Source organism: Oryctolagus cuniculus, chromosome 19 (assembly GCF_051225735.1).
Source record: "Oryctolagus cuniculus isolate XC-2025 breed Fujian yellow rabbit chromosome 19, ASM5122573v1, whole genome shotgun sequence".
Taxonomy (NCBI): domain Eukaryota; kingdom Metazoa; phylum Chordata; class Mammalia; order Lagomorpha; family Leporidae; genus Oryctolagus; species Oryctolagus cuniculus.
Window position 1 is genome coordinate 57,950,123 of NC_142885.1, and position 18,306 is coordinate 57,968,428.

General features: G+C 51.1%; 1 protein-coding gene across 1 annotated transcript in view; it reads left to right on the plus strand.

Moving 5' to 3' along the window:
- Positions 1-18,306, plus strand: part of XYLT1 (xylosyltransferase 1) — a 335,879-nt gene that overhangs the window by 272,792 nt on the left and 44,781 nt on the right. The window contains exon 6 of the mRNA XM_070064777.2: positions 11,504-11,584. Within this exon, the coding sequence (XP_069920878.2) occupies positions 11,504-11,584 (81 nt within the window). The remainder of the gene's footprint in view (positions 1-11,503; positions 11,585-18,306) is intronic.

Here is an 18,306-nt window from a genome sequence, read left to right on the forward strand (position 1 = left end):
GGTTCTCACCAGGGCCTGGTCTCCATGGTCTCTGTCTCTCTGGCATCTCAAACAGTAGCTGACACGCAGCAGGTGTAACATAAATATTTGCTGAAGGAGCAAATGGAAATATCGCAGTGTGACCACAATAGACACGATCCCTGCCTTCCTGTGGCTCATGCCTTGTTTTACAGTTACAGTAGGATCCTGTCACAGTCCAGCTACTTAACCACTCAGGGCCCTGGCATTGAAACAGTTCCTCCACAATCGATGAACTTGTGCCAGCATCTTCTGACATCGTTTATGTGGACAGTCTTTGGAATGGTTTCAGATAACACCTGTTAATCTTTTTTTATTAATGTTAGTGAAACACTCTATCTGTCACCATAGGAACACAAGGGGAGTAGGACCAAGGTATTGTCCCTGAGTAAATACCTCTCTGGGGAAAATCAGAAATATCTGTAAATGAGTAACCTTTGCCCAAGGAGCAGGATATGTGAGTTCATGTATAATCAAATCAAACCAGGACTTAAATTTCCCCACTGAGGTGGATCCATTCAACTCAAAGTGATGTCAGTAGCTGCAAAAGCAGAATTCGTGTCTGCAGGCAGAAATCAGCACCATTTTTAGCACATGGAAAATGCTGGGCAGATGCTGAGGTCAGAGCCCAATCTGTCAAAGGAGTGAGAAACTGTGTTTCCCTGAGAGAGCAGACAGGGCTTGCACAGTGTTCAAGGTATGACCATTAGGAACACTTCAGGCAATCCCAAAGGCTGAGCAGGCAGGCAGGCAGGAAGCAAAGAGGACGAGGGCTGGAGGGATTTTACTCTCAGCCCCAAAACTAACACACCTGGTTCTTACTAAGTATTGGCCCTGCCAGCTGCACAGGCAACCTGCTTAACCTACCATCATTCTTTTTGCCATGAGAAAAGTTCTCTAAGGCATGTCGTTTTAGGATTTCCAGTATGCAGAAGGTGACCGTGCTGCTCAGAAAGTGGTCACCTGCCCGAGATTGGATAGACAGTGGGCACAGCTCAGCAGCCAATCCAGCCATGGAGCCAGATGCCTCCTCCCCCAAGAAAGAACCCTGTAATCAAAATTGATTGTTTTACTTAATGCGTTTGTTTACATTTTTATTGTTAGGCTACTGGTTCACTTTTTACCCAACTGAAACTTCACCTCTGAGGTCTCCTGTGGAAACCAGGTGCACATGGGCCCCAAAGCTTCCAGGAGCTGCCCTGAGGCCCCAGATGGCCCTGCAGAGCCTGGGGCTCCCCCAGATGCAGAATGAAAACCACCGATCTGAGTGATGGAAAACAGTTCTGAAGTTTTCCGTCCCTAGAAACTGTCGAATTTTGATCTTAATGTATATGTCTTCTGTTTTTTTTTTTTTAATTTGTTTATGAGAGAGAAAGAGAGGTGCCATCCATCCACTGGCTCACTCCCCAAAATGCCTGCAACAACAGCCATGGCTGTACCAAGCCAAAGCCAGGAGCCTGGAACTCAACCGGGGTCTCCTGTGTGGGTGGCAGAAACCCAAGCACTTGAGCCATCACCTGCTGCTTTCCAGGTTGCACATTAGCAGGGAGCTGGATTGGAGTGGAAATGGAACTCAAGCCCATGACTCTGATATGACTTGGGAGTGTCCCAGCGGTGACTTGACCCCTCTGTGCAGCAGCGCCCACCCAAGCTGTGTCTTCTGTTTTCAACAGTCCTCCATCGGCCCTCTGAGATGAACAGACAGCCTTGGAAATCTCTGAGCAAGAAAATGCTGGGTGCAGCACCTCCTGACCCTCCAGGACCTGCCTCTCTCAAGCAGTGGTTCTGTACCACAGGTGGTTACCGTGTTTGACTTTCCGTAGAGGGTTATGTGTCTTCCTGTGTGCGTAGCAATGCATTTGACCTCGTCCAGTGCAGACAGGCTAGAGAACCTGGCAGGCGGCCCAAGGAGAATGAGGTGATCAGTGACAGAGTCAGTTACCTTTAGAGCTCAGTCCCATCCCGGAGCTGAGATTCAAACTGACCCAACCCTGAAGTTCTGGGAGCTGGAGGATGTTGCTATATCCTGTCGCTAGTACGGCACAGCCTCCAGTCCATCGAAGTAGGAATAATAATAGTAACAGCAATAATGATAACAGCCAACAGTCTAGCACTCTCTGGGCAAGATCACAGAACCCGTGGTGGATCTCTTTCATTGTTTCCCGCCCCACATTCATTTCCCTACTTCTGGTCCTAATTTCTGCCTCAGTTAGAATTTTCCAGTTGCAGCCAGCAGAGAGTTCCCTTTTGCTTCATTAAATTTGCAAGCCACTCCATGAAGTAGGTATTGTTATCTCTTACGGGTGTAAAGATGAGCAAGTTGAACAGGAAGTAGCTGACCTGACCTGCCCAAGGTCACTAGCCAGTAAGTGGTAGGACCGGAACTCAGTCCTCCTCCCCATGTTCCCAGGTCCCCGTGACTTTGACCGCATCGTCAGTTGGTATGTTAGGGACACTGGTGTGGGGGAATCGTAACAGATAGATTGTAATGGCCGTGGTCATTATTTGTACATACCCAGTGGAGTGTGAATAGTACACACAGTATATTCTCAGCCACAAACACGAGGGGAACTTGAGCTTTCAGTATACAGCCCAGCATAGTTTAGGGGTCATTTAGGGGTCTCTGTACAGACCCACAACAAACTGGGAACACTGGTGTGAGATCTAAAATGTCATACCTTGGCAGGAGGCTACATAGAGGAATGGGTGATGCCTTGCGTGCTGCCTATGCAGCTAAGAATATGGAAACTCTTCCCAGTGGCTCTCTCATACTGAGACTGAGCACCTGCTGTGGGCCATTTGCACGACACACAGGCAACTCAGAACAGTGTTACTCCCATTTGGCAAATTAGGAAACTCCAGGCCCAGTGAGCTTGAGAAATTTGCTCAAAATCAAACAGCAGTTCCACGGCGGAGATCACAGAAGTTCCTGCAGACACCTGTCGGAAAACGTCTTTCATTGTAGCCAGGTGTTGGCTTTTCCCGCTTCAATCACATCTGCTTTTCAGAGACTTTCTTCTGTCGTCCTCCCCCGAGGACCTCCCCTTGCACTCAAAGACCAGATAGCTGGCTGTCATCAGTCATCGTATGGGAATGCAGAGTTTGGGTAACCAAATGTTCTCATTTGAGATGTCTTGTGGAATAGGAAGATGGCTACGTTTCAGAGAATGGAAGTGCAGTCAGACTCGCGTGCATACATGCAAAGACACAGGCGCACACACCCCAGGCTGAATGTCGAGCCAGCTCCTTGTTCACGCTGCCTCACCCAGGACCCAACGTGGCCTCCTGGTGCCAATTCTTGTCACTCACCTTTCCATTACAGCTGTCTGGTGAAAGGCCTGATGTGCGCGGAGTGCTCATTGATGGAACGTCAGATAAACTGCCTCTTAAGAATGGCTTATGTGTGTCTGAAATGAAAAACGTGTTCTCACAAATGTTCTGCAAAAGCGTTTAGGCGAGGAGAGATGGCTTGCCGGTCCCTCCAAATGCAGTCAGCGTCTCTCAGACCTGCACCGTTTGGGCCAGTAATGAAAAAGCAAATCCAGTTAAAAGGGATGGGTTTTATCATCCAGGTGGTTCTCCAGTTTGTTGTGGGTCTGTACAGAGACCCCTGTCCTGCAGGGGCCTCAGACCACTTTGTCTTTGTCATGGAACTGATCTGTGCTCCAGTTTGTCTGTTGTCTGTATAGCATGTGGACCTGACTGGTTTTGGCTTCCTTTTGGTCTCACTGTGCCCTGCTGGAGGACAGGGACCCCTGCACCTCATCCACTGCTTCTCCATGGCCTGACCTGTCCAGAAAGTGGGCAGTCAGATCTCCCAGGACAGCAGTCACAGCTTACAAAACCGTAGAGTGACACAGGAGCACTCAGTGTTTAGAAAAGTACAAGTAATCCCAGAGATGCAGCAGGCAGCGCCAAATTGTTAGCAGCCTGTGTGCCTCGCTCAGGAGTCAGGCAGTGGTCCTGCAGGTGGCGAGGGGCCATTGAAGACGTTAGGTGGAAGAGGTGACATGATCAGACGTCTGTTCTCAGAGGATCCTGCAGCTGCTTCCTGGAGGGCACATGAGACAGAGCCTGCGGCTGGGGCAGCATTTTCTCCAGTTCGCTTTTCCTCTGGGCCCAGCAGCGGCTGTGGTCAAGCCTGGGGGTCCAGGAAGGAATGTGATGACTAGAATTTTCCATGCATTTTCTCCTTATCTCAGCAAGAATGAGTCCCTCTGTATGCTTGGACGGCACTCACACCAGGGATTTGCCGTATTTCCAGTTCTTTGGCTCTTGCCTTTTCTCCAGAGAGCCCTGAACTTGATCTTTCTTCAGTGTCATTCTGCAATCCTGGACTTGCTTTGTGCAGCACCAAGGCTAATGGCCATGTGTCCACTCCCTCCCTCTCTCCCACCCCCAGTAAGCCAGGGGGGGGCCGTGGCGCTGAATGCACTCCTGAGATGGAGCAGAGGTGGGAAAAGGCACAGGAGCGGGGCACGCACCCTGCACAGAGGTCTCACCCGTGTCACCTCCCAATGGGCAGCGTACGTCTGACGTCCGTCCCTTTGACGAGAAATGGCTTGAGAGGGTGATGGCAGTGTACTGTGTGTGTTTCCTGGCTCTGTTTGTAAAGAAAGGGAATTTCACATTCCTGAAGCTTACTCCCGAGGAGGAGAGTGAGATTGGAAAGTGCGCGGGCTCTGGCCCTCGGGTGCACTTGGAGACTGTAGACAGGCCATTGAAGCTCTTCCAGCCCTGCCCCACGCACCTGGCAGCCAGCATCTGCTGGGAGGGCTCCCGAGGGGTCAGAGGAGGACAAGCACTTGACACTGGGTCGGCAGCAGAGGGAGATGCTTCTGCAGCCGCCGTTGTTGTCTCACGAGCACTCTGACCCTGGGGTTCCTTGCCTCCCTCAAGTCTCCCCCAGTTCACCTGGAAAGACCTGGGAGGAGCGTTCCTGGCAGAGAGAATGGGATGGGCGCAGGCGCAGAGACTGAAGTGAATGAGGGCGCTCCTGGCCTCCAGGGAGTCTGTTCATCCTTCAAGCCAGGGTGGACTGAGCCCTCCCTGTGGGGCACAACGCAGAGATGAGCCTTGTGAGCCAGAGCTCCACGTGGGCCCTTGTTACACATGTCAGGGAGTGAGTGGTGAGTGCCTGCTGTGTGCTAGATCCTGGGGGAGCAGAACCGAGTTAGATGTGTGACGTCCGAGGTGCAGTCCTGGTCCTATTAGCTGACAGATGGACTCCAGCTGGCCCAGATGCGGGGGTGTGTCATTCTGCCCCTCCACCCACCCCCTTGTTGTTTGACAGAGGTCATGTGCACATCTGGGTGAGGTCCCTTTCCCCTCCAGAGTCCCATTGGTGGCTGGTACTCTGGGAAAGACAAAAGGCCCTGCCCAGGCCTGGCCACCCTATCCAAGAAAGCCCACCCTGACAGCCAGGAGCCAGGTCTTTCCAGAACACACCCCCCTCCATCCCCTTTGCAATCTCCTCTTTCCCCACATTCCTGGCAGCCAGACAGCCTGGTTCCTGGGCAAGGGCGCGAGCCCCGGCTGTGCCCTCAGCTCTCGAGGAGGCCTTGTTCCATATGGTGTGTCTTTCCAAGGGCACAGAGGCACCTTTATAATGTCTGTCCTTCAAGTGAAGAATTCCACTTCTAGGAACTGGGGGGAGGCTCACGCAGGGACATTCATGGGAGCAGCATCTGTAAGAGGCAGAAAATGCAGGCAGCCTCCGAGCCCATCACGAGGGGATTGGCTGTGCCATCCTGTGACGCTGACCTCCGTGTACTGATGGCACAGGACAACAGAATTTATCACAGCGTCAAGAATCATATATATGTATAATATAGTTCCATTTCTGTCATTGTAAATTAGATATAAATATCCCAGCACGTACTTCCTGGGGTTGCACAGGATTCAGTGGGCTGATAGATGCAGAGTGCTTGAAACAGTGTGTGGCACCACGTAGTGGGCATGCGAGTGTTAGATGTTGCTGCTGCTGGTGTTTGCTTCACTGTCTGGCTGTAATCTGAGCTTCTAGAACAATGGCTTTAAAAGCACAGGAAAGGGTGACAGTTGGCCTCCCACCATGGTGGCTTTCTGTACAGCTGGGCTCATCGCGGAAGGATCAGCTTTTAGCACCCATGGGACATGACACGTATCCTGCGGCTGCACTCCCTGTGGACCCTTCTGTCCGGTGTCACCACCTCATCTTGGGCTGCCTGGGGACCATCTGATTTTAGAACCAAAAGTTCTGTGTCCCGAAAGCCTAGAAGTCCCAGAAGCCAGGATGATGGCCCCCTTGTCGCCTAGCTTATTTTGGAAATAGACAGCGCAGTGGTCACTGTTGCTTTTCTTGCATCCAGTGTAAGAAAAGCCTGAGTGTTACAGCCAGGTGGGAGGGTATGCAGTCGCGAAAAGGAAAGAAATTCTGATGCCTGCTGCAACGTGGATGCCCCTGGGGACGTTGTACTCAGGGAAGACAGCCGTGCACGAAGGGCAGACACTCCATGTGCCCCAGGTACGTGCGTTCCTATACAGCACATAGAGCAGTGCGCACACACACAGTAGCGAGACTCTCAGGGACAGAGCGAAGGGTTACTGTTTCATGGGTAGAGTTTCAGGTTCGCAAGATGAAAAGAATTCTGGAAATGAATGATTACACAACAATGTGAATGTGCTCAATACCAGTGCGCTGTGCACTTCAAAAGGGTTTAAGTGGTAAGTTTTATGTTTCGTGTATTTTACCCTTGTAGAATAAAAAGATGATCCATTGGGTGTCATAAATACTGTTTTGTACGATGCAGCGAAGTGGTATTTAAATTAAATGTGCACATGAGGAAGCTGTGCGCACAAGGTACTCACCAGAGGAAGACATTAGGGAAGAGCAGCATGGTCCATTCTGAACTTAGTTTACAAGCGCCTCAATCCCTACCACCCTCAACCTGCCGATTCCACAGCCCCTCGTGACCTCGTCTGCTCCGCAGAGGCTGGCCGACTGCAGTCCAGGAGGGCTCAGTCCAGTGCCTTCCGCGGTCTGTGTGTGCCCAGCAGTGTCAGTGCGAGATCCTGAGTCGTGATGTTCACAAAACTCCTGTGTGTAACCTTGACCTTAACCTGTGACCTTAACCACATTCTTGGCCTTCAGGGAGTCTGTCCACCCTTCTTCCAAGTGTGGACTGAGCCCTTCCTTTGGGCCAGGAGCCGTTCCCAGCATCCCGCATTGGGAAGGCGTCGGGGCAACAAGAGTGCCGGAAGGGAGGGATCCAGAGAAGCACAGCTGGTTCTGTGTTCAGCTTCTGCATAGCGGAGACGGGGCAGGTCCTGGCCCCTCTCGCCCATCACCCGCTGCCAGCAGACAGGTCTTGCTTGGCTGCACCGCTTTGTGCCTTCTTCACACAGCCAGGGTGCCTGGGTGCTGGAGGGCCCTGCGAGTGGTGCGCCCTGCTTTCTGTGAGTCTTCGTGCTCAGAGTTACTACATACACGTGCATAAGAGACACACTGTGGTGCCACGGCCCTCCGGGAGCCAGTGCCTACCTCTGGTACCGGCTGGGAGACACAGAGCCAGTCCCTACTCTGGGCTGCTTCCCACACCACATTCTACAGGCTGTTCTGCAGTCTTTTGTTTTGTTTTGTTTTGACAGGTAGAGTGGACAGTGAGAGAGACAGAGAGAAAGGTCTTCCTTTTTCCGCCGGTTCACCCTCCAATGGCTGCTGCAGCCAGTGCACCATGCTGATCCGAAGCCAGGAGCCAGGTGCTTCTCCTGGTCTCCCATGTGGGTGCAGGGTCCAAGGACCTGGGCCATCCTCCACTGCACTCCCAGGCCACAGCAGAGAGCTGGAGAGGAAGAGGAGCGACTGGGACAGAATCCAGTGCCCCAACCGGGACTAGAACCCGGTGTGCTGGCGCTGCAGGTGGAGGATTAGCCTAGTGAGCCGCAGCGCCGGCCCTGCAGGTCTTGTGTTCAGATCAGGTTGGATCTTTTCACTGCTTTCCCCAGTTCAAAATGTCTTCAGATTCTGATGTTCCAGATGACAGTCATTGATGCTATGAAATAATAGCTAATGTTTTTCAAGGGCTCATGCTATGCTAGGTGCTACTGCACAGGTCCTACCATGCATGAGTTAACTTAGTACTCCGAACAGCACAGGCTTGTGAAGGTAAAAGTAACCTATTCCAAGGCCAAGTCTGGGCTTTTCTAAAGAGCCTGCAGGGTGCCCGTGAAGATGGGAGGAAGAGACTTGATCCTCTCTACGCATACCTGACATATAGCAGTGCCTCTGGGCCCCTGGGAATCTCATTCAAAGGCAGAGGAACACAGTAGCTCTTGGGCGGGGCCTGAGATGCTGCACGTCTGTGCACAGCGAGCCGAGGCTGCACACCAGGCTGTGAGCAGGGAGACATCAGAGCACCTGCCACTGTTCTGCACCTGGGGTGGAAGTCACTCACCCACTCATTCACTCTCCATCACTTTCCAAAGCAGCCCCATGGTGGAGAGCGCTGGCCACGACATGTGTGACTGGGTTCCTGTCCTGGTTCTGTGCTATCCCTGAGTCTCAGCCACCCATCTTTAAAATGGGAATGCAGCTTGAAGTCAAAATCATCTTTGTGAATATCAAGTGCAGGGAAATCGGACAGAAGTCTTCCCCAGGGCCTAGGACGCGATGTTCACTCACTAAAGGGCTGTGGTCTGAGAGCTTATGTTGTTACTCATTTATATTTGCATTCAACCAGAATCCCCATACGGTTCCCAGGAAGTTCGTTTTCAGCCTTCGTTCCTGAGTTATTTATTTCACAATGGATTTCTCGGCGGCTCTGATAGCCGCAGCAGCGGACCTCAGACCCCAGTTCCCATCAGGAAGTAGACGAAGAGACGTGACTCCTAATCACAGGAGAAAAGGGTACGAGGAAGCTGATGGAGAGACAGACACCAAGGATGCACTCCGGGAGCCACTTGGCCAATGGCTGCCTCCTGAAAGGAGGAGGGAGAAATGTGTGCGGCTGGGAGAGCACGCGCGAGAGCCAGGAACGGGGTAAAATGTCAACATATTCGCAAGCTGTTAATTATCTGGAGAGAACTAAATATTATGTAGGCAATTATCGACAGGCGTCTGAAAGCAACAATGGGAAAACTTGGTCCCCAGCCGAATTCCCTCTCCCTCGGAGAAGGGCTGGGGAGACAGGCGTTGGCATTTAGAGCAGACACTTTACACAGAGGGTGAGCCAGGGGCCCGGGGCTCCTGGAGCATGGGGGGTAGACAGTGGTCCCCCAGCCCCACCCATGCAACCCCTCCAGCAAAAATCCCTTACAGTGCACACAGCACTTAGCTTTGCAAAGTGTCTTTATCCACGAGCTCTGAGCCTGGAAACCACTGCCCCCCCAACCTCCCTCCCTCCCCCAAAATGTCATCTTTTGAGACGATTTCATGTGGAAGCATTGCTAAGTAAATTCGCTAAATGCCTATTCATCCCTGTCAGATGGGGGCTCGGTGAAGCGAGAAATGCGAAAATGGCCCCAGCTCACGGCCCTGAAAGGCGCTTTCTGGGGTTGCCAAATGGAGCTGCAGCGCCTGACCCAGGGGGGGCCCTGGGAGCCCCGGTCCTGGCCCCTTCAATCCTCCCTTCTGCATTATTCCTGCTGCCCGGGCCTCATTCAGAGGTTAACTTGTCCCGCATTCATCAGGACGACAATAATGAACTGTCGCACAGAGTGGCTGAGCTGAGACAGGCGGGCGGAGGGGCCCCTTCATGGGCGCTCAGCACTGGCTGGTTTCGTTTCCCCTTCTAGCTGCCGGGCCTCCCAAGCTCCAGGTACCTGGGTCTGGGGCCCGGGGGCGCACGGTGGGGCTCGCGGACACGTGGCACCACCTCCGTGCGCACACCGCACACCGGCGGGGCTGGGCTTGGTGCGTGCGCCTGGATTTGCCTCGCTGCTGACACCCGGGTTCCTATGGTGTCTGCCGCCCGCAGCGGCTGGGCTGGGGTCAGTGTTTATTTCAGCCACAGGATGGGGCCTCGGCTATGCGGCAGCCACGGCTCTGCGCCCCCTCCGCTGGAATTATGAGTTGGTCAACATGAGCCATCCAATGAGAGAGCAGGGGGCTCTGGGTGGCGAGACTGCAGAGACGCGGGAAGTGAGGGAGGAGGCGGCGCTGGGAGGAGAGAGAACAGCCTTGTGTGGGCTCTCAAAGCGCGCGGCTGCCTGTTCTGTAGATGAGGGGCCTGCTCTGTGCTGTGCAGGTTTAATTCTCTGAGTTTAGAGCAGGCCACCGTTCAGGGAGGTTAAATGACTTCTCCTTGGATACACAGCTGGCTTAGCCGTGCAGCTGGAGTCTGTCCCCAGAACTTTTTACTTCCGGATCCCAGGCACGGTCTCATTCCCATTTCTCAGAAGTCTAGCCTGCATCGGATTCCCAGGGGTGCTCTCCCTTTCCACCGCCTCCACTGATTCTCCCAGTTGGAAACAGTGGTTAACCCTTTCCAGTAAGGAGCTGTCACATCAGGCCCCGTTTACCTGTTGGGGTTTATTCAGCGAAGAGGCGACTGATGCTGGCAGATGGGACCTGTGTGACTGCCTTTTAAAATACTGTCACAGTGTACGCACAAGCTGATTAGCTGTGACTGCACTGCTAGTCCCAAGATTGATGGCGATACATCTGGGCTAACAACGCCGGGAACGATGTCCGCCACTTGTATCGTACTTCATATTTTTTAAAGCTCTCACAGTCAGTAGCCCAGTGGTTCCTGAGGACCCGGTGCATGGCTTCATTGATGAATTCGCTGCTCAGAGTATATTTGAAGGAGTCAGTTCAGACTTGCGTTCATTCAGTCATTCAACAAACATTAATGCAGCTCCTACTGTGCGCCAGTTGTGGATGGGCCTGACTAGGTTCCGTCAAAGAAGCTTATGTGGCAACATAAGCAAGTTCGGTGGCTCTCGGGTGGTAAAAGAAAATTATGAAAATTATGAAGAAACTGCTGTTATTGGGGGAGGGGAGGGGAGGAGAAGTGCAGGTTTCCCCCTGAGTGACCTAAAAAAGCCTCTTCGATAAGTTGACATTTGAAAGGAGATGCAGATGACAAGAACAGGCCAAGGATGGAGAAACACAGGGCAGAGTTTCCCAGGAACAAGCAAGTGCAAAGACTCTGAGGTTGCTATGTATTTGACATTTGGGCTGTGCACTGGCGACCTCCTGTTTGCCAAGCCCAGGGCTAGCCACTGGAGATGCCAAAACATGTAAGATGTTTGGCTTGCTCTCAAGAGTTCCTGGTCAAACACAGCCCATGAGAAAAAAAAAAAAAATCCAAGCAGTCCTTTGTCATATGGGGATGGCGACACATAAAGAAGATGCCTTATCAGCCCGAGTGTTGTGATCAGCAAAGGCGATTCAGGCAGGACACAGAGAGGGAAGCCTGGTTTCCATGACACAGGGAGCTGGGACTCCAGGTCCCTGTGGTCTCGCGAGGACCCTGACCTTCTTCTTGGTTTGTTTCCACAGGACGAACGACCAGCTGGTGGCATTTCTCTCCCGATACCGAGATATGAATTTCTTGAAGTCGCACGGCCGGGACAATGCAAGGTAGTGTATCACCCCCTACCTCTGTGCAAAGCAGAAATGGGAAGTGTTGAGTGATCACTTGGTGGCCTCCTTCTTGGCTGGTTTGATGCCACTAGAGAAAGGTGGAGGATGGGAGGAGGGCCTGGCATGACAGGCCGTGGCCATGTGCATTTAGACACTGCAGTAGCCCCTCTTGTCGGCTGTGGACAGGGGGAGAGTGGATATATCTCATAATGTCATAGGCATCTACGTATCTCATAATGTTATAGGCATCTATGTCTCTCATAATGTCATAGGCATCTATGTGTTTCTTTTTTTTTAAGATTATGTATTTATTTGAAAGGCAGAGTTGCAAAGAGGCAGAGGCAGAGAGAGAAAGAGGTCTTCTATCCGCTGGTTCATTCCCCAGATGGCCACAGTGGCCAGAGCTGCACTGATTTGAAGTCAGGAGCCAGGAGCTTCTTCCAAATCTCTCACGTGGGTACAGGGACCCAAGGACTTGGGCCATCTTCTACTGCTTTCCCAGGCCATAGCAGAGAGCTGGATCGGAAGTGGAGCAGCCAGGACTAGAATCAGTGCCTACCTGGGATGCTGGCACTGCAGGAGGTGGCTTTACCCGCTGCACCACAGCACTGGCCACTACATATTTCATAATGTCTTAGGCATCTATGTCTCTTTTAGCCCCATGCACTTTTATTAGTCCATTATCTAACCCTTTGACGAAGGCAGCTGTGAATTCCCATTTAATTGGTGGGAAGACTGAGGTTCGCAGTCCAGCTGGTATTCCCAAGGTCATTCATTCAGTCAGCCAGTTATTCAACAAGTGTTTGCTGAGTGCCAGGCACTGTTCCAGCAGCAAACAAGACCACGTCCTGGCATAGCATTTACAAGAATCTCGTGTCAACAGACTCGAACCCAGGAGCCCAGCTCGCAGCCCTGGTCCTCCCCTCTGCTTCACGTCCGCTCAGGACATCAGCAGAGATTAGAAGCAGCAGAAACCACTAAGTTCCAGCACTGAGCGGAGCCCAGTTAAAAGCAATACAGTCTTGAGCGCCCCCTATAGGGGAGATCTGAATTCCAGCCTTGAACTGGGAGCTTAACGTGCAGCTCGTAGGATACTTTCAGCTTGCCCTGTGCTTTGCTCGGCCCTCAAGGTGGTTTTTCAGTTTTTCTTTCCCTCTCCCTCCCTCCCTGACTCAGTTTACCCAGTTATGCACAGCGGGGGATGGGGACGAAAGCAAACAGTGAACTTCATTTCCAAGAAGTCGCCCCGAGTCCTCCTGTCATGTCACTTTCCTGAATTTTCGCTCTGATTGCCTTCGGCTGGCTGTGTGTAGATTCTTGCTGTCCTACTCACAGCCTGCCTCCCCCAGTTTAAAAGCAGACATTGGACTTGAATATGCTCTTTAAATTAGCACATATTACCACAGCAGAGCAGCCTGGCCAGGAAGACAAGGGTAACAGCCCGTGTGTTGTGCTCCTACTGAGTACCCATCACTCCACGAGCCCTTTGGCCCATTTCATACAAGAGCCAATGCCATACCCACAGCCACCAATGCGTCGGGAGGAATTATTATTCCCATTTGTTGGGAGATAAAAGGGAAGTTTCAGGAGTCCAGATGGTTTTTCCCCAAGATCACATAGCTGGACAACGGCTAGAATTTGAACGCGGGTCTTTCTGGTCCTCAAGCCGTGGGGACAGAGTGGGACTGAGCAGGATCCTGTAGAGGTGATGAGATGTCAGATATTTCTGCCCCTCCAGGTAGGCTCCAGGACACGATTTGTATCACGAGAAAGGCTCTCGTCTTCAATGTATCAGCTTGTGTCTAACTCCATCCACCCCAGAGTCAGTGCTACAGCCTAGTCAGTGTTTAGTCCCTCTGATCTGTCGCTCAGACACTGTGCTTAGAACTGTGGCTAGCACGAGTTAAAAGCATGGACTTCGAGGTTACACCTCCTGGGTTAGATTTACTATGTCCTCCCTGTGCTGCGTTAGCTGGTGACTTAACCTGTCTGAACCTGTTCCCTTAGCTGTATGACGGAAATATGAGTAAACTGACACTCATGGGATTGTTGGGAAGATTAAAGAGAGGTTGCATATCAAGCATTTGGTAGAGTGAATGCCCGTGTTCATGAAGAGGACGCTAATGTCGTTGTCGCAATAAGCATAGGACTAAAATGTTGCTAGCAGGAGAAAGAAATACAGGGGAATTTTAGGAAGTTCATGGAAAGTCACATTAAAAGATAAGTTTATATTGATGCAAAACGTTTTGAAATGAATGCATAGTTTTTCATAACAAGCATTTTCCATGAACTCTTTGAAGGTCCTTATATGCATGGATTTCAAAAGTGTTTTGCACCAAAGTAAATGTATCTTTTGACGCCATCCTCCGCAGATACTCTGAAGTGCCCTTGTTGAAGGTGCGTGGGCCTGCGTTGTGACTCTGGGCATTGGAGTCCATCCTGTGTCATTGATGGGAATCAGTAGTTGGCAGGTGGCAGGTGGTACCCACATGGCACAGGACAAAGGCACAGGCTGAGGAATTGCTACTTGTACCTCCTTCCACAACCCCCAAACCCAGAGCTCTCTGGACAGACAAGGTCACAACTTCCAACACTCGAGCCCCCACTTGGATTCTCCCATTTACATGAATAAAGGGTGGTAATTTAGCATTAATTTAATAGCAGAAGAAGCCAATGAACCATCATCCTCTATGCTCTCCTCTCGGGTAGCTCAGGTCTGCTACCTGCCAAGCCTCAGCTAGCCCAGTCTCCCATCGTCTCTCCCAAGCATGCAGAACCAGCCATGGCTTATCTCTGGTTCCCTCCCCGGTGGTGTGTTAGAAAGACCTCTTTTGATGGGAAATGACAGAAAGCCAGTTCAAACCAGCTAAGGATAAGGAAGGTTTTAGGGACTGGCTTCAGGTGTGGCTGAGTCAAGCAGCTCCAATGTTAACAGCAAACCCAGACTCTATTTGTTCCGTTTCCCTGTGTCAGCTTAGTTTTCTGACACCAGGTACCAACTCTGGGCAACTTATTAGCCCCATTTTACCACTAAGCAGACAGAGAGTCAAAGAAGTGAGGCAAGCTGCTTGAGCTAACACAGCTAGGGCAGCGCCAGGGCCCACGCCCGGTGAGTGTGTCCAGAGTCCAGGCCTGGCTCCTGCATGATTCAGCCTCTTTGTGCTCCAGCCCGGCTCTCTGCCAACGCACGAGGTGGTTGTGTGGCTTCTCTGAGCTTTATTTTCTCAATAAAGAGGTTAAACGAGATGATCTCCAAAGCCCCTTCCCTCTCTGCTGTTCCGTGTTTCTGGAACAGAAACAACCCCTACAAAAGAGGAGGTGACAAAAGCAGAGAGGACTTGAAAGGCAGAGAGATGGGGAGGGACGAAAGCAAACAGTGAGATAGAAAATGGGCCACAGGGTGCCTGGGTTTGCAGGTCCACGTGACTCCTAATGGAAATGCTGACCTTCTGTCCTCATCTGCAGCCTTCGGCAGCCAATTTGGACTTCCAGCTCCCGCTGTGAAAAGATGGTATAAAGGCAAACTAGGATTTTAATCGCTGCCAAATTGGTCCTGACTGTTCCTGTAATTAAATGAAGGGGAGTGTTGTGTTCACTGTTTCTCCTTGCTTCCCTCCAAAAATAAAGTAACCGGATATATTGACAGACATGCAGCACGGGCATCATTTTCCCCGAGAACAGGAGCAAAGCTACCAGACGCAGGTGCACTAAGGTTCACCCTCAGCCTGAGGAAGCAGGTCTTTGGAGATGGCCCCAGGAGCTCCTGGTCCTCACTCATGGGCATTAGAGATGTTTTTCAGCTCATTCATGGTCACCAGGAACCCAGTGGTCACACCCACACTGGGGCAAGAACGTAGATCAGGCTGCAGTCCAGCCACCCATGTCAAAGGTCACTTCCACCATGCAGCGACCAGGGAGCTGCAGCAAATGGGTTCAACTGGCCATGTCTCAGTTTCCCCATTTACACAATCCAGGCAGTGATGGGTTTGGGGGGATTTCACATCCTCACTGGCCGCAAGAAGGCACTGGGCTGAGCAGCCAAGAGCGTTCAAGTCCATTATCTCCCATCAGCCTAGTTGGCAGGTGTTACCTCATTTTAGAAATGAGAGTAACAGATACGGGGAGTTGCTTTACCTTGTTCACGGTCACATGGGTATTGGACAACAGAGCTGGAACTGGACCCTGGTTTGGTTTGACTTTAAGGCTCATGTTCTTCTGGTACCGCATGGTCAGTGAGCGCATTTCAGAGACCCTGAACTTTTACATTCTTGGGGTGCACTGATCAAAGAGCAAAATCCTGCTAACTTCAAACAGAATTTTTTTTCACAACAGTAAGGACAGGTCCTTCCCCTACATCCTAGAGTCAGCATTTTCCAAAGTGTATCCATGAACCACCAGTGACGTGACGCTCTTTCTGGTCATTTGTAAATGGGCATGCAGGGGACGTTAGGTATTGATCGCCGGTGCATCAGTAGGCATGTGGAATTATCCCATCTAGCCATGAGTGTATGGATCGCATGCTTACAATAAGGCTGAGTTGAAGAAATAGACGTTGTTTTCAGTGGGCATCACGATAACTCTTAAGGGGCTCCCCTGCAGATGCTGTATCAAGCACATAGCCGAGGGCTTAAGAATTCAGGCTCTGGGGCTGGACTCTCAGGACTCCACAACCTCTGAGCACCCACTGGGTGTGTGACCTCAACTATCAGTTTCTTCGCCTGTAAAATGGGAATAGTGATAACAACACCAACGCTGTAGAGTTGTGGCGAGCATTACATGAGGCCTTAGAGGGATAAGCGCTTGGAACATTTCATTGTGCCTGTGAAGTTGGTAACAGTGGTGGTGGTGGTGACAGTGGTGATGATGATGATGATGGAAGAAGAAATGAAAAGAATCTTGAAGATGAGACACAACTGATGAGCACTTTAACAAACAGCTTTGGCGTCTGTGAGAGAAATGACCGGCCTTGTGTAAGAAGTCTAGGTAGGGAGGCAGCAAGGGCAGATAAGGTGAGAAGTAGCATAAAGAGGTTTCTCCATTCTCTGGCCAGGACTGCACCTGCTGTAGGCAGCCACTCCCGCCCTGGGAGCCACAGTGGCATCTGAGCAGCATCAGCAGCTCCCTTCTTTGACATTGAACTAATCCTCAAACCTCCCTTGATGTGTAAACAGGCAACTGTTTAACTAAAACTTGGCATACCCCTCGAGGGCCTGGCCGGGAACCTCTCCCAGGCAAATCTGTTCCCAGGAGGCACTTTGGTGCCAACCTGCTTATGGAGGGAGGGGCGCTCCCCCTGGCCGACTTGCAGCACCATGACTGATGTGAGGAGATAATTAATATCCCATCTCCAATAGAGAAAGCAGATTGCATTTCCCTTCTGCTTTCCTTAAACCAGACCGGCACATTTATCACTGCATGTTCACTTTGTTTAATCCAGTCATGGCAGCCACGTCATAATAAAGCTTAGCCTGTGCCAGCACCCATGCAGAACCACACACACAAGCACCCTCTCTCTCTCTCGGCCTCAGCCTATGGTTTCAGGTCAACTTCGCAATTTTCCTTTTACTGATATTTTTAAAACATCATGCATGGGAGTTAGACAAAAGACTCAAAAATATGTTCATGGTGTCATCTCTGAAAGGCAGAGTATGATCTTTGCATTTTTTTTCCTAAGCCTATGAAGGCATGCAGTGTTTCTATAATGAAAACAAAGAGACATAAACCTTGTTTTTAAAAATACGTGCAATGTGGAAAACCCATTAACCCCCAGCAGAAATGTAGACGCATGGAGGTACAAGCTGAACAAGGACTCTGAGCTCTGTGAAGACCAGGAGCCTCCAAGCCTGGGCACCCCAGGCTCCAAGATTCGGGCTGTGACTCTGCATTCCTGCCTGGGCTTCTTTTTCTTCTCTCTCTGAATGGTGAGCTCAAGTTGGCTTTCCCCACATTGTGCAGTAATAGCAGTTACACATGGAGGTTCTCCCATGTGCCAGGGACCGTCTTAAATGCCTTACAGAAATTCACTGTTTCAGTTCTCACCATAACCCCAGGATGTAAGGATAGTAATTATTGTGCCCATTTTCGAGATGGGGAGGCTGAGGCTAGAGAGATTAAACAACACAGTTCATAAGTGGGGAAGCAGACTTGACAGTGTGGCTGCAGAATCCCGATTCTTATAAGCACTGGGCTGCACTAACCACCCAGCGCTGTCCACCATGGAGCTTTCCTCCATACCCAGGCCACGTGCATGAACAACGTGTCCCTTCTCCCAGCCTCATCACAGCCTACCTCTCCTGAGGTCGATCTGCTCTGAAGTGAGATGGTAGCACGAGCATTTCCTTGTAGCTCTTGCATTTCAGCCACCATAGTCTCTTTTCAGTCACGCGGACTTCTGCACAAGCTTTCTGTCACTCACCCCGCTCGACTCTTCAGAAGATCAGTTCCTGCTCTTCCGTTTATCTGGCTTCAGTGCCACCCGCTCAGGGAAAGTCTTCCCAGCAGTCTTCACTAATTCAGTGTCCGTCTCTCTACTTCCTGCCATCGCTTGCTGCGTTTTCTTATAGCACGTGTATTAACACCTAACTACAGATTTGTGTTTTGTATTTCTTCGTGTCTTCTCTCTTTATTGCAGCAGTATTATAACTTGTGGCATCTGGAGCCTGACTACTAAGATATCGATGCCATCCTTACCCCTAACTAACTGTGTGGCCTTGGGAAAA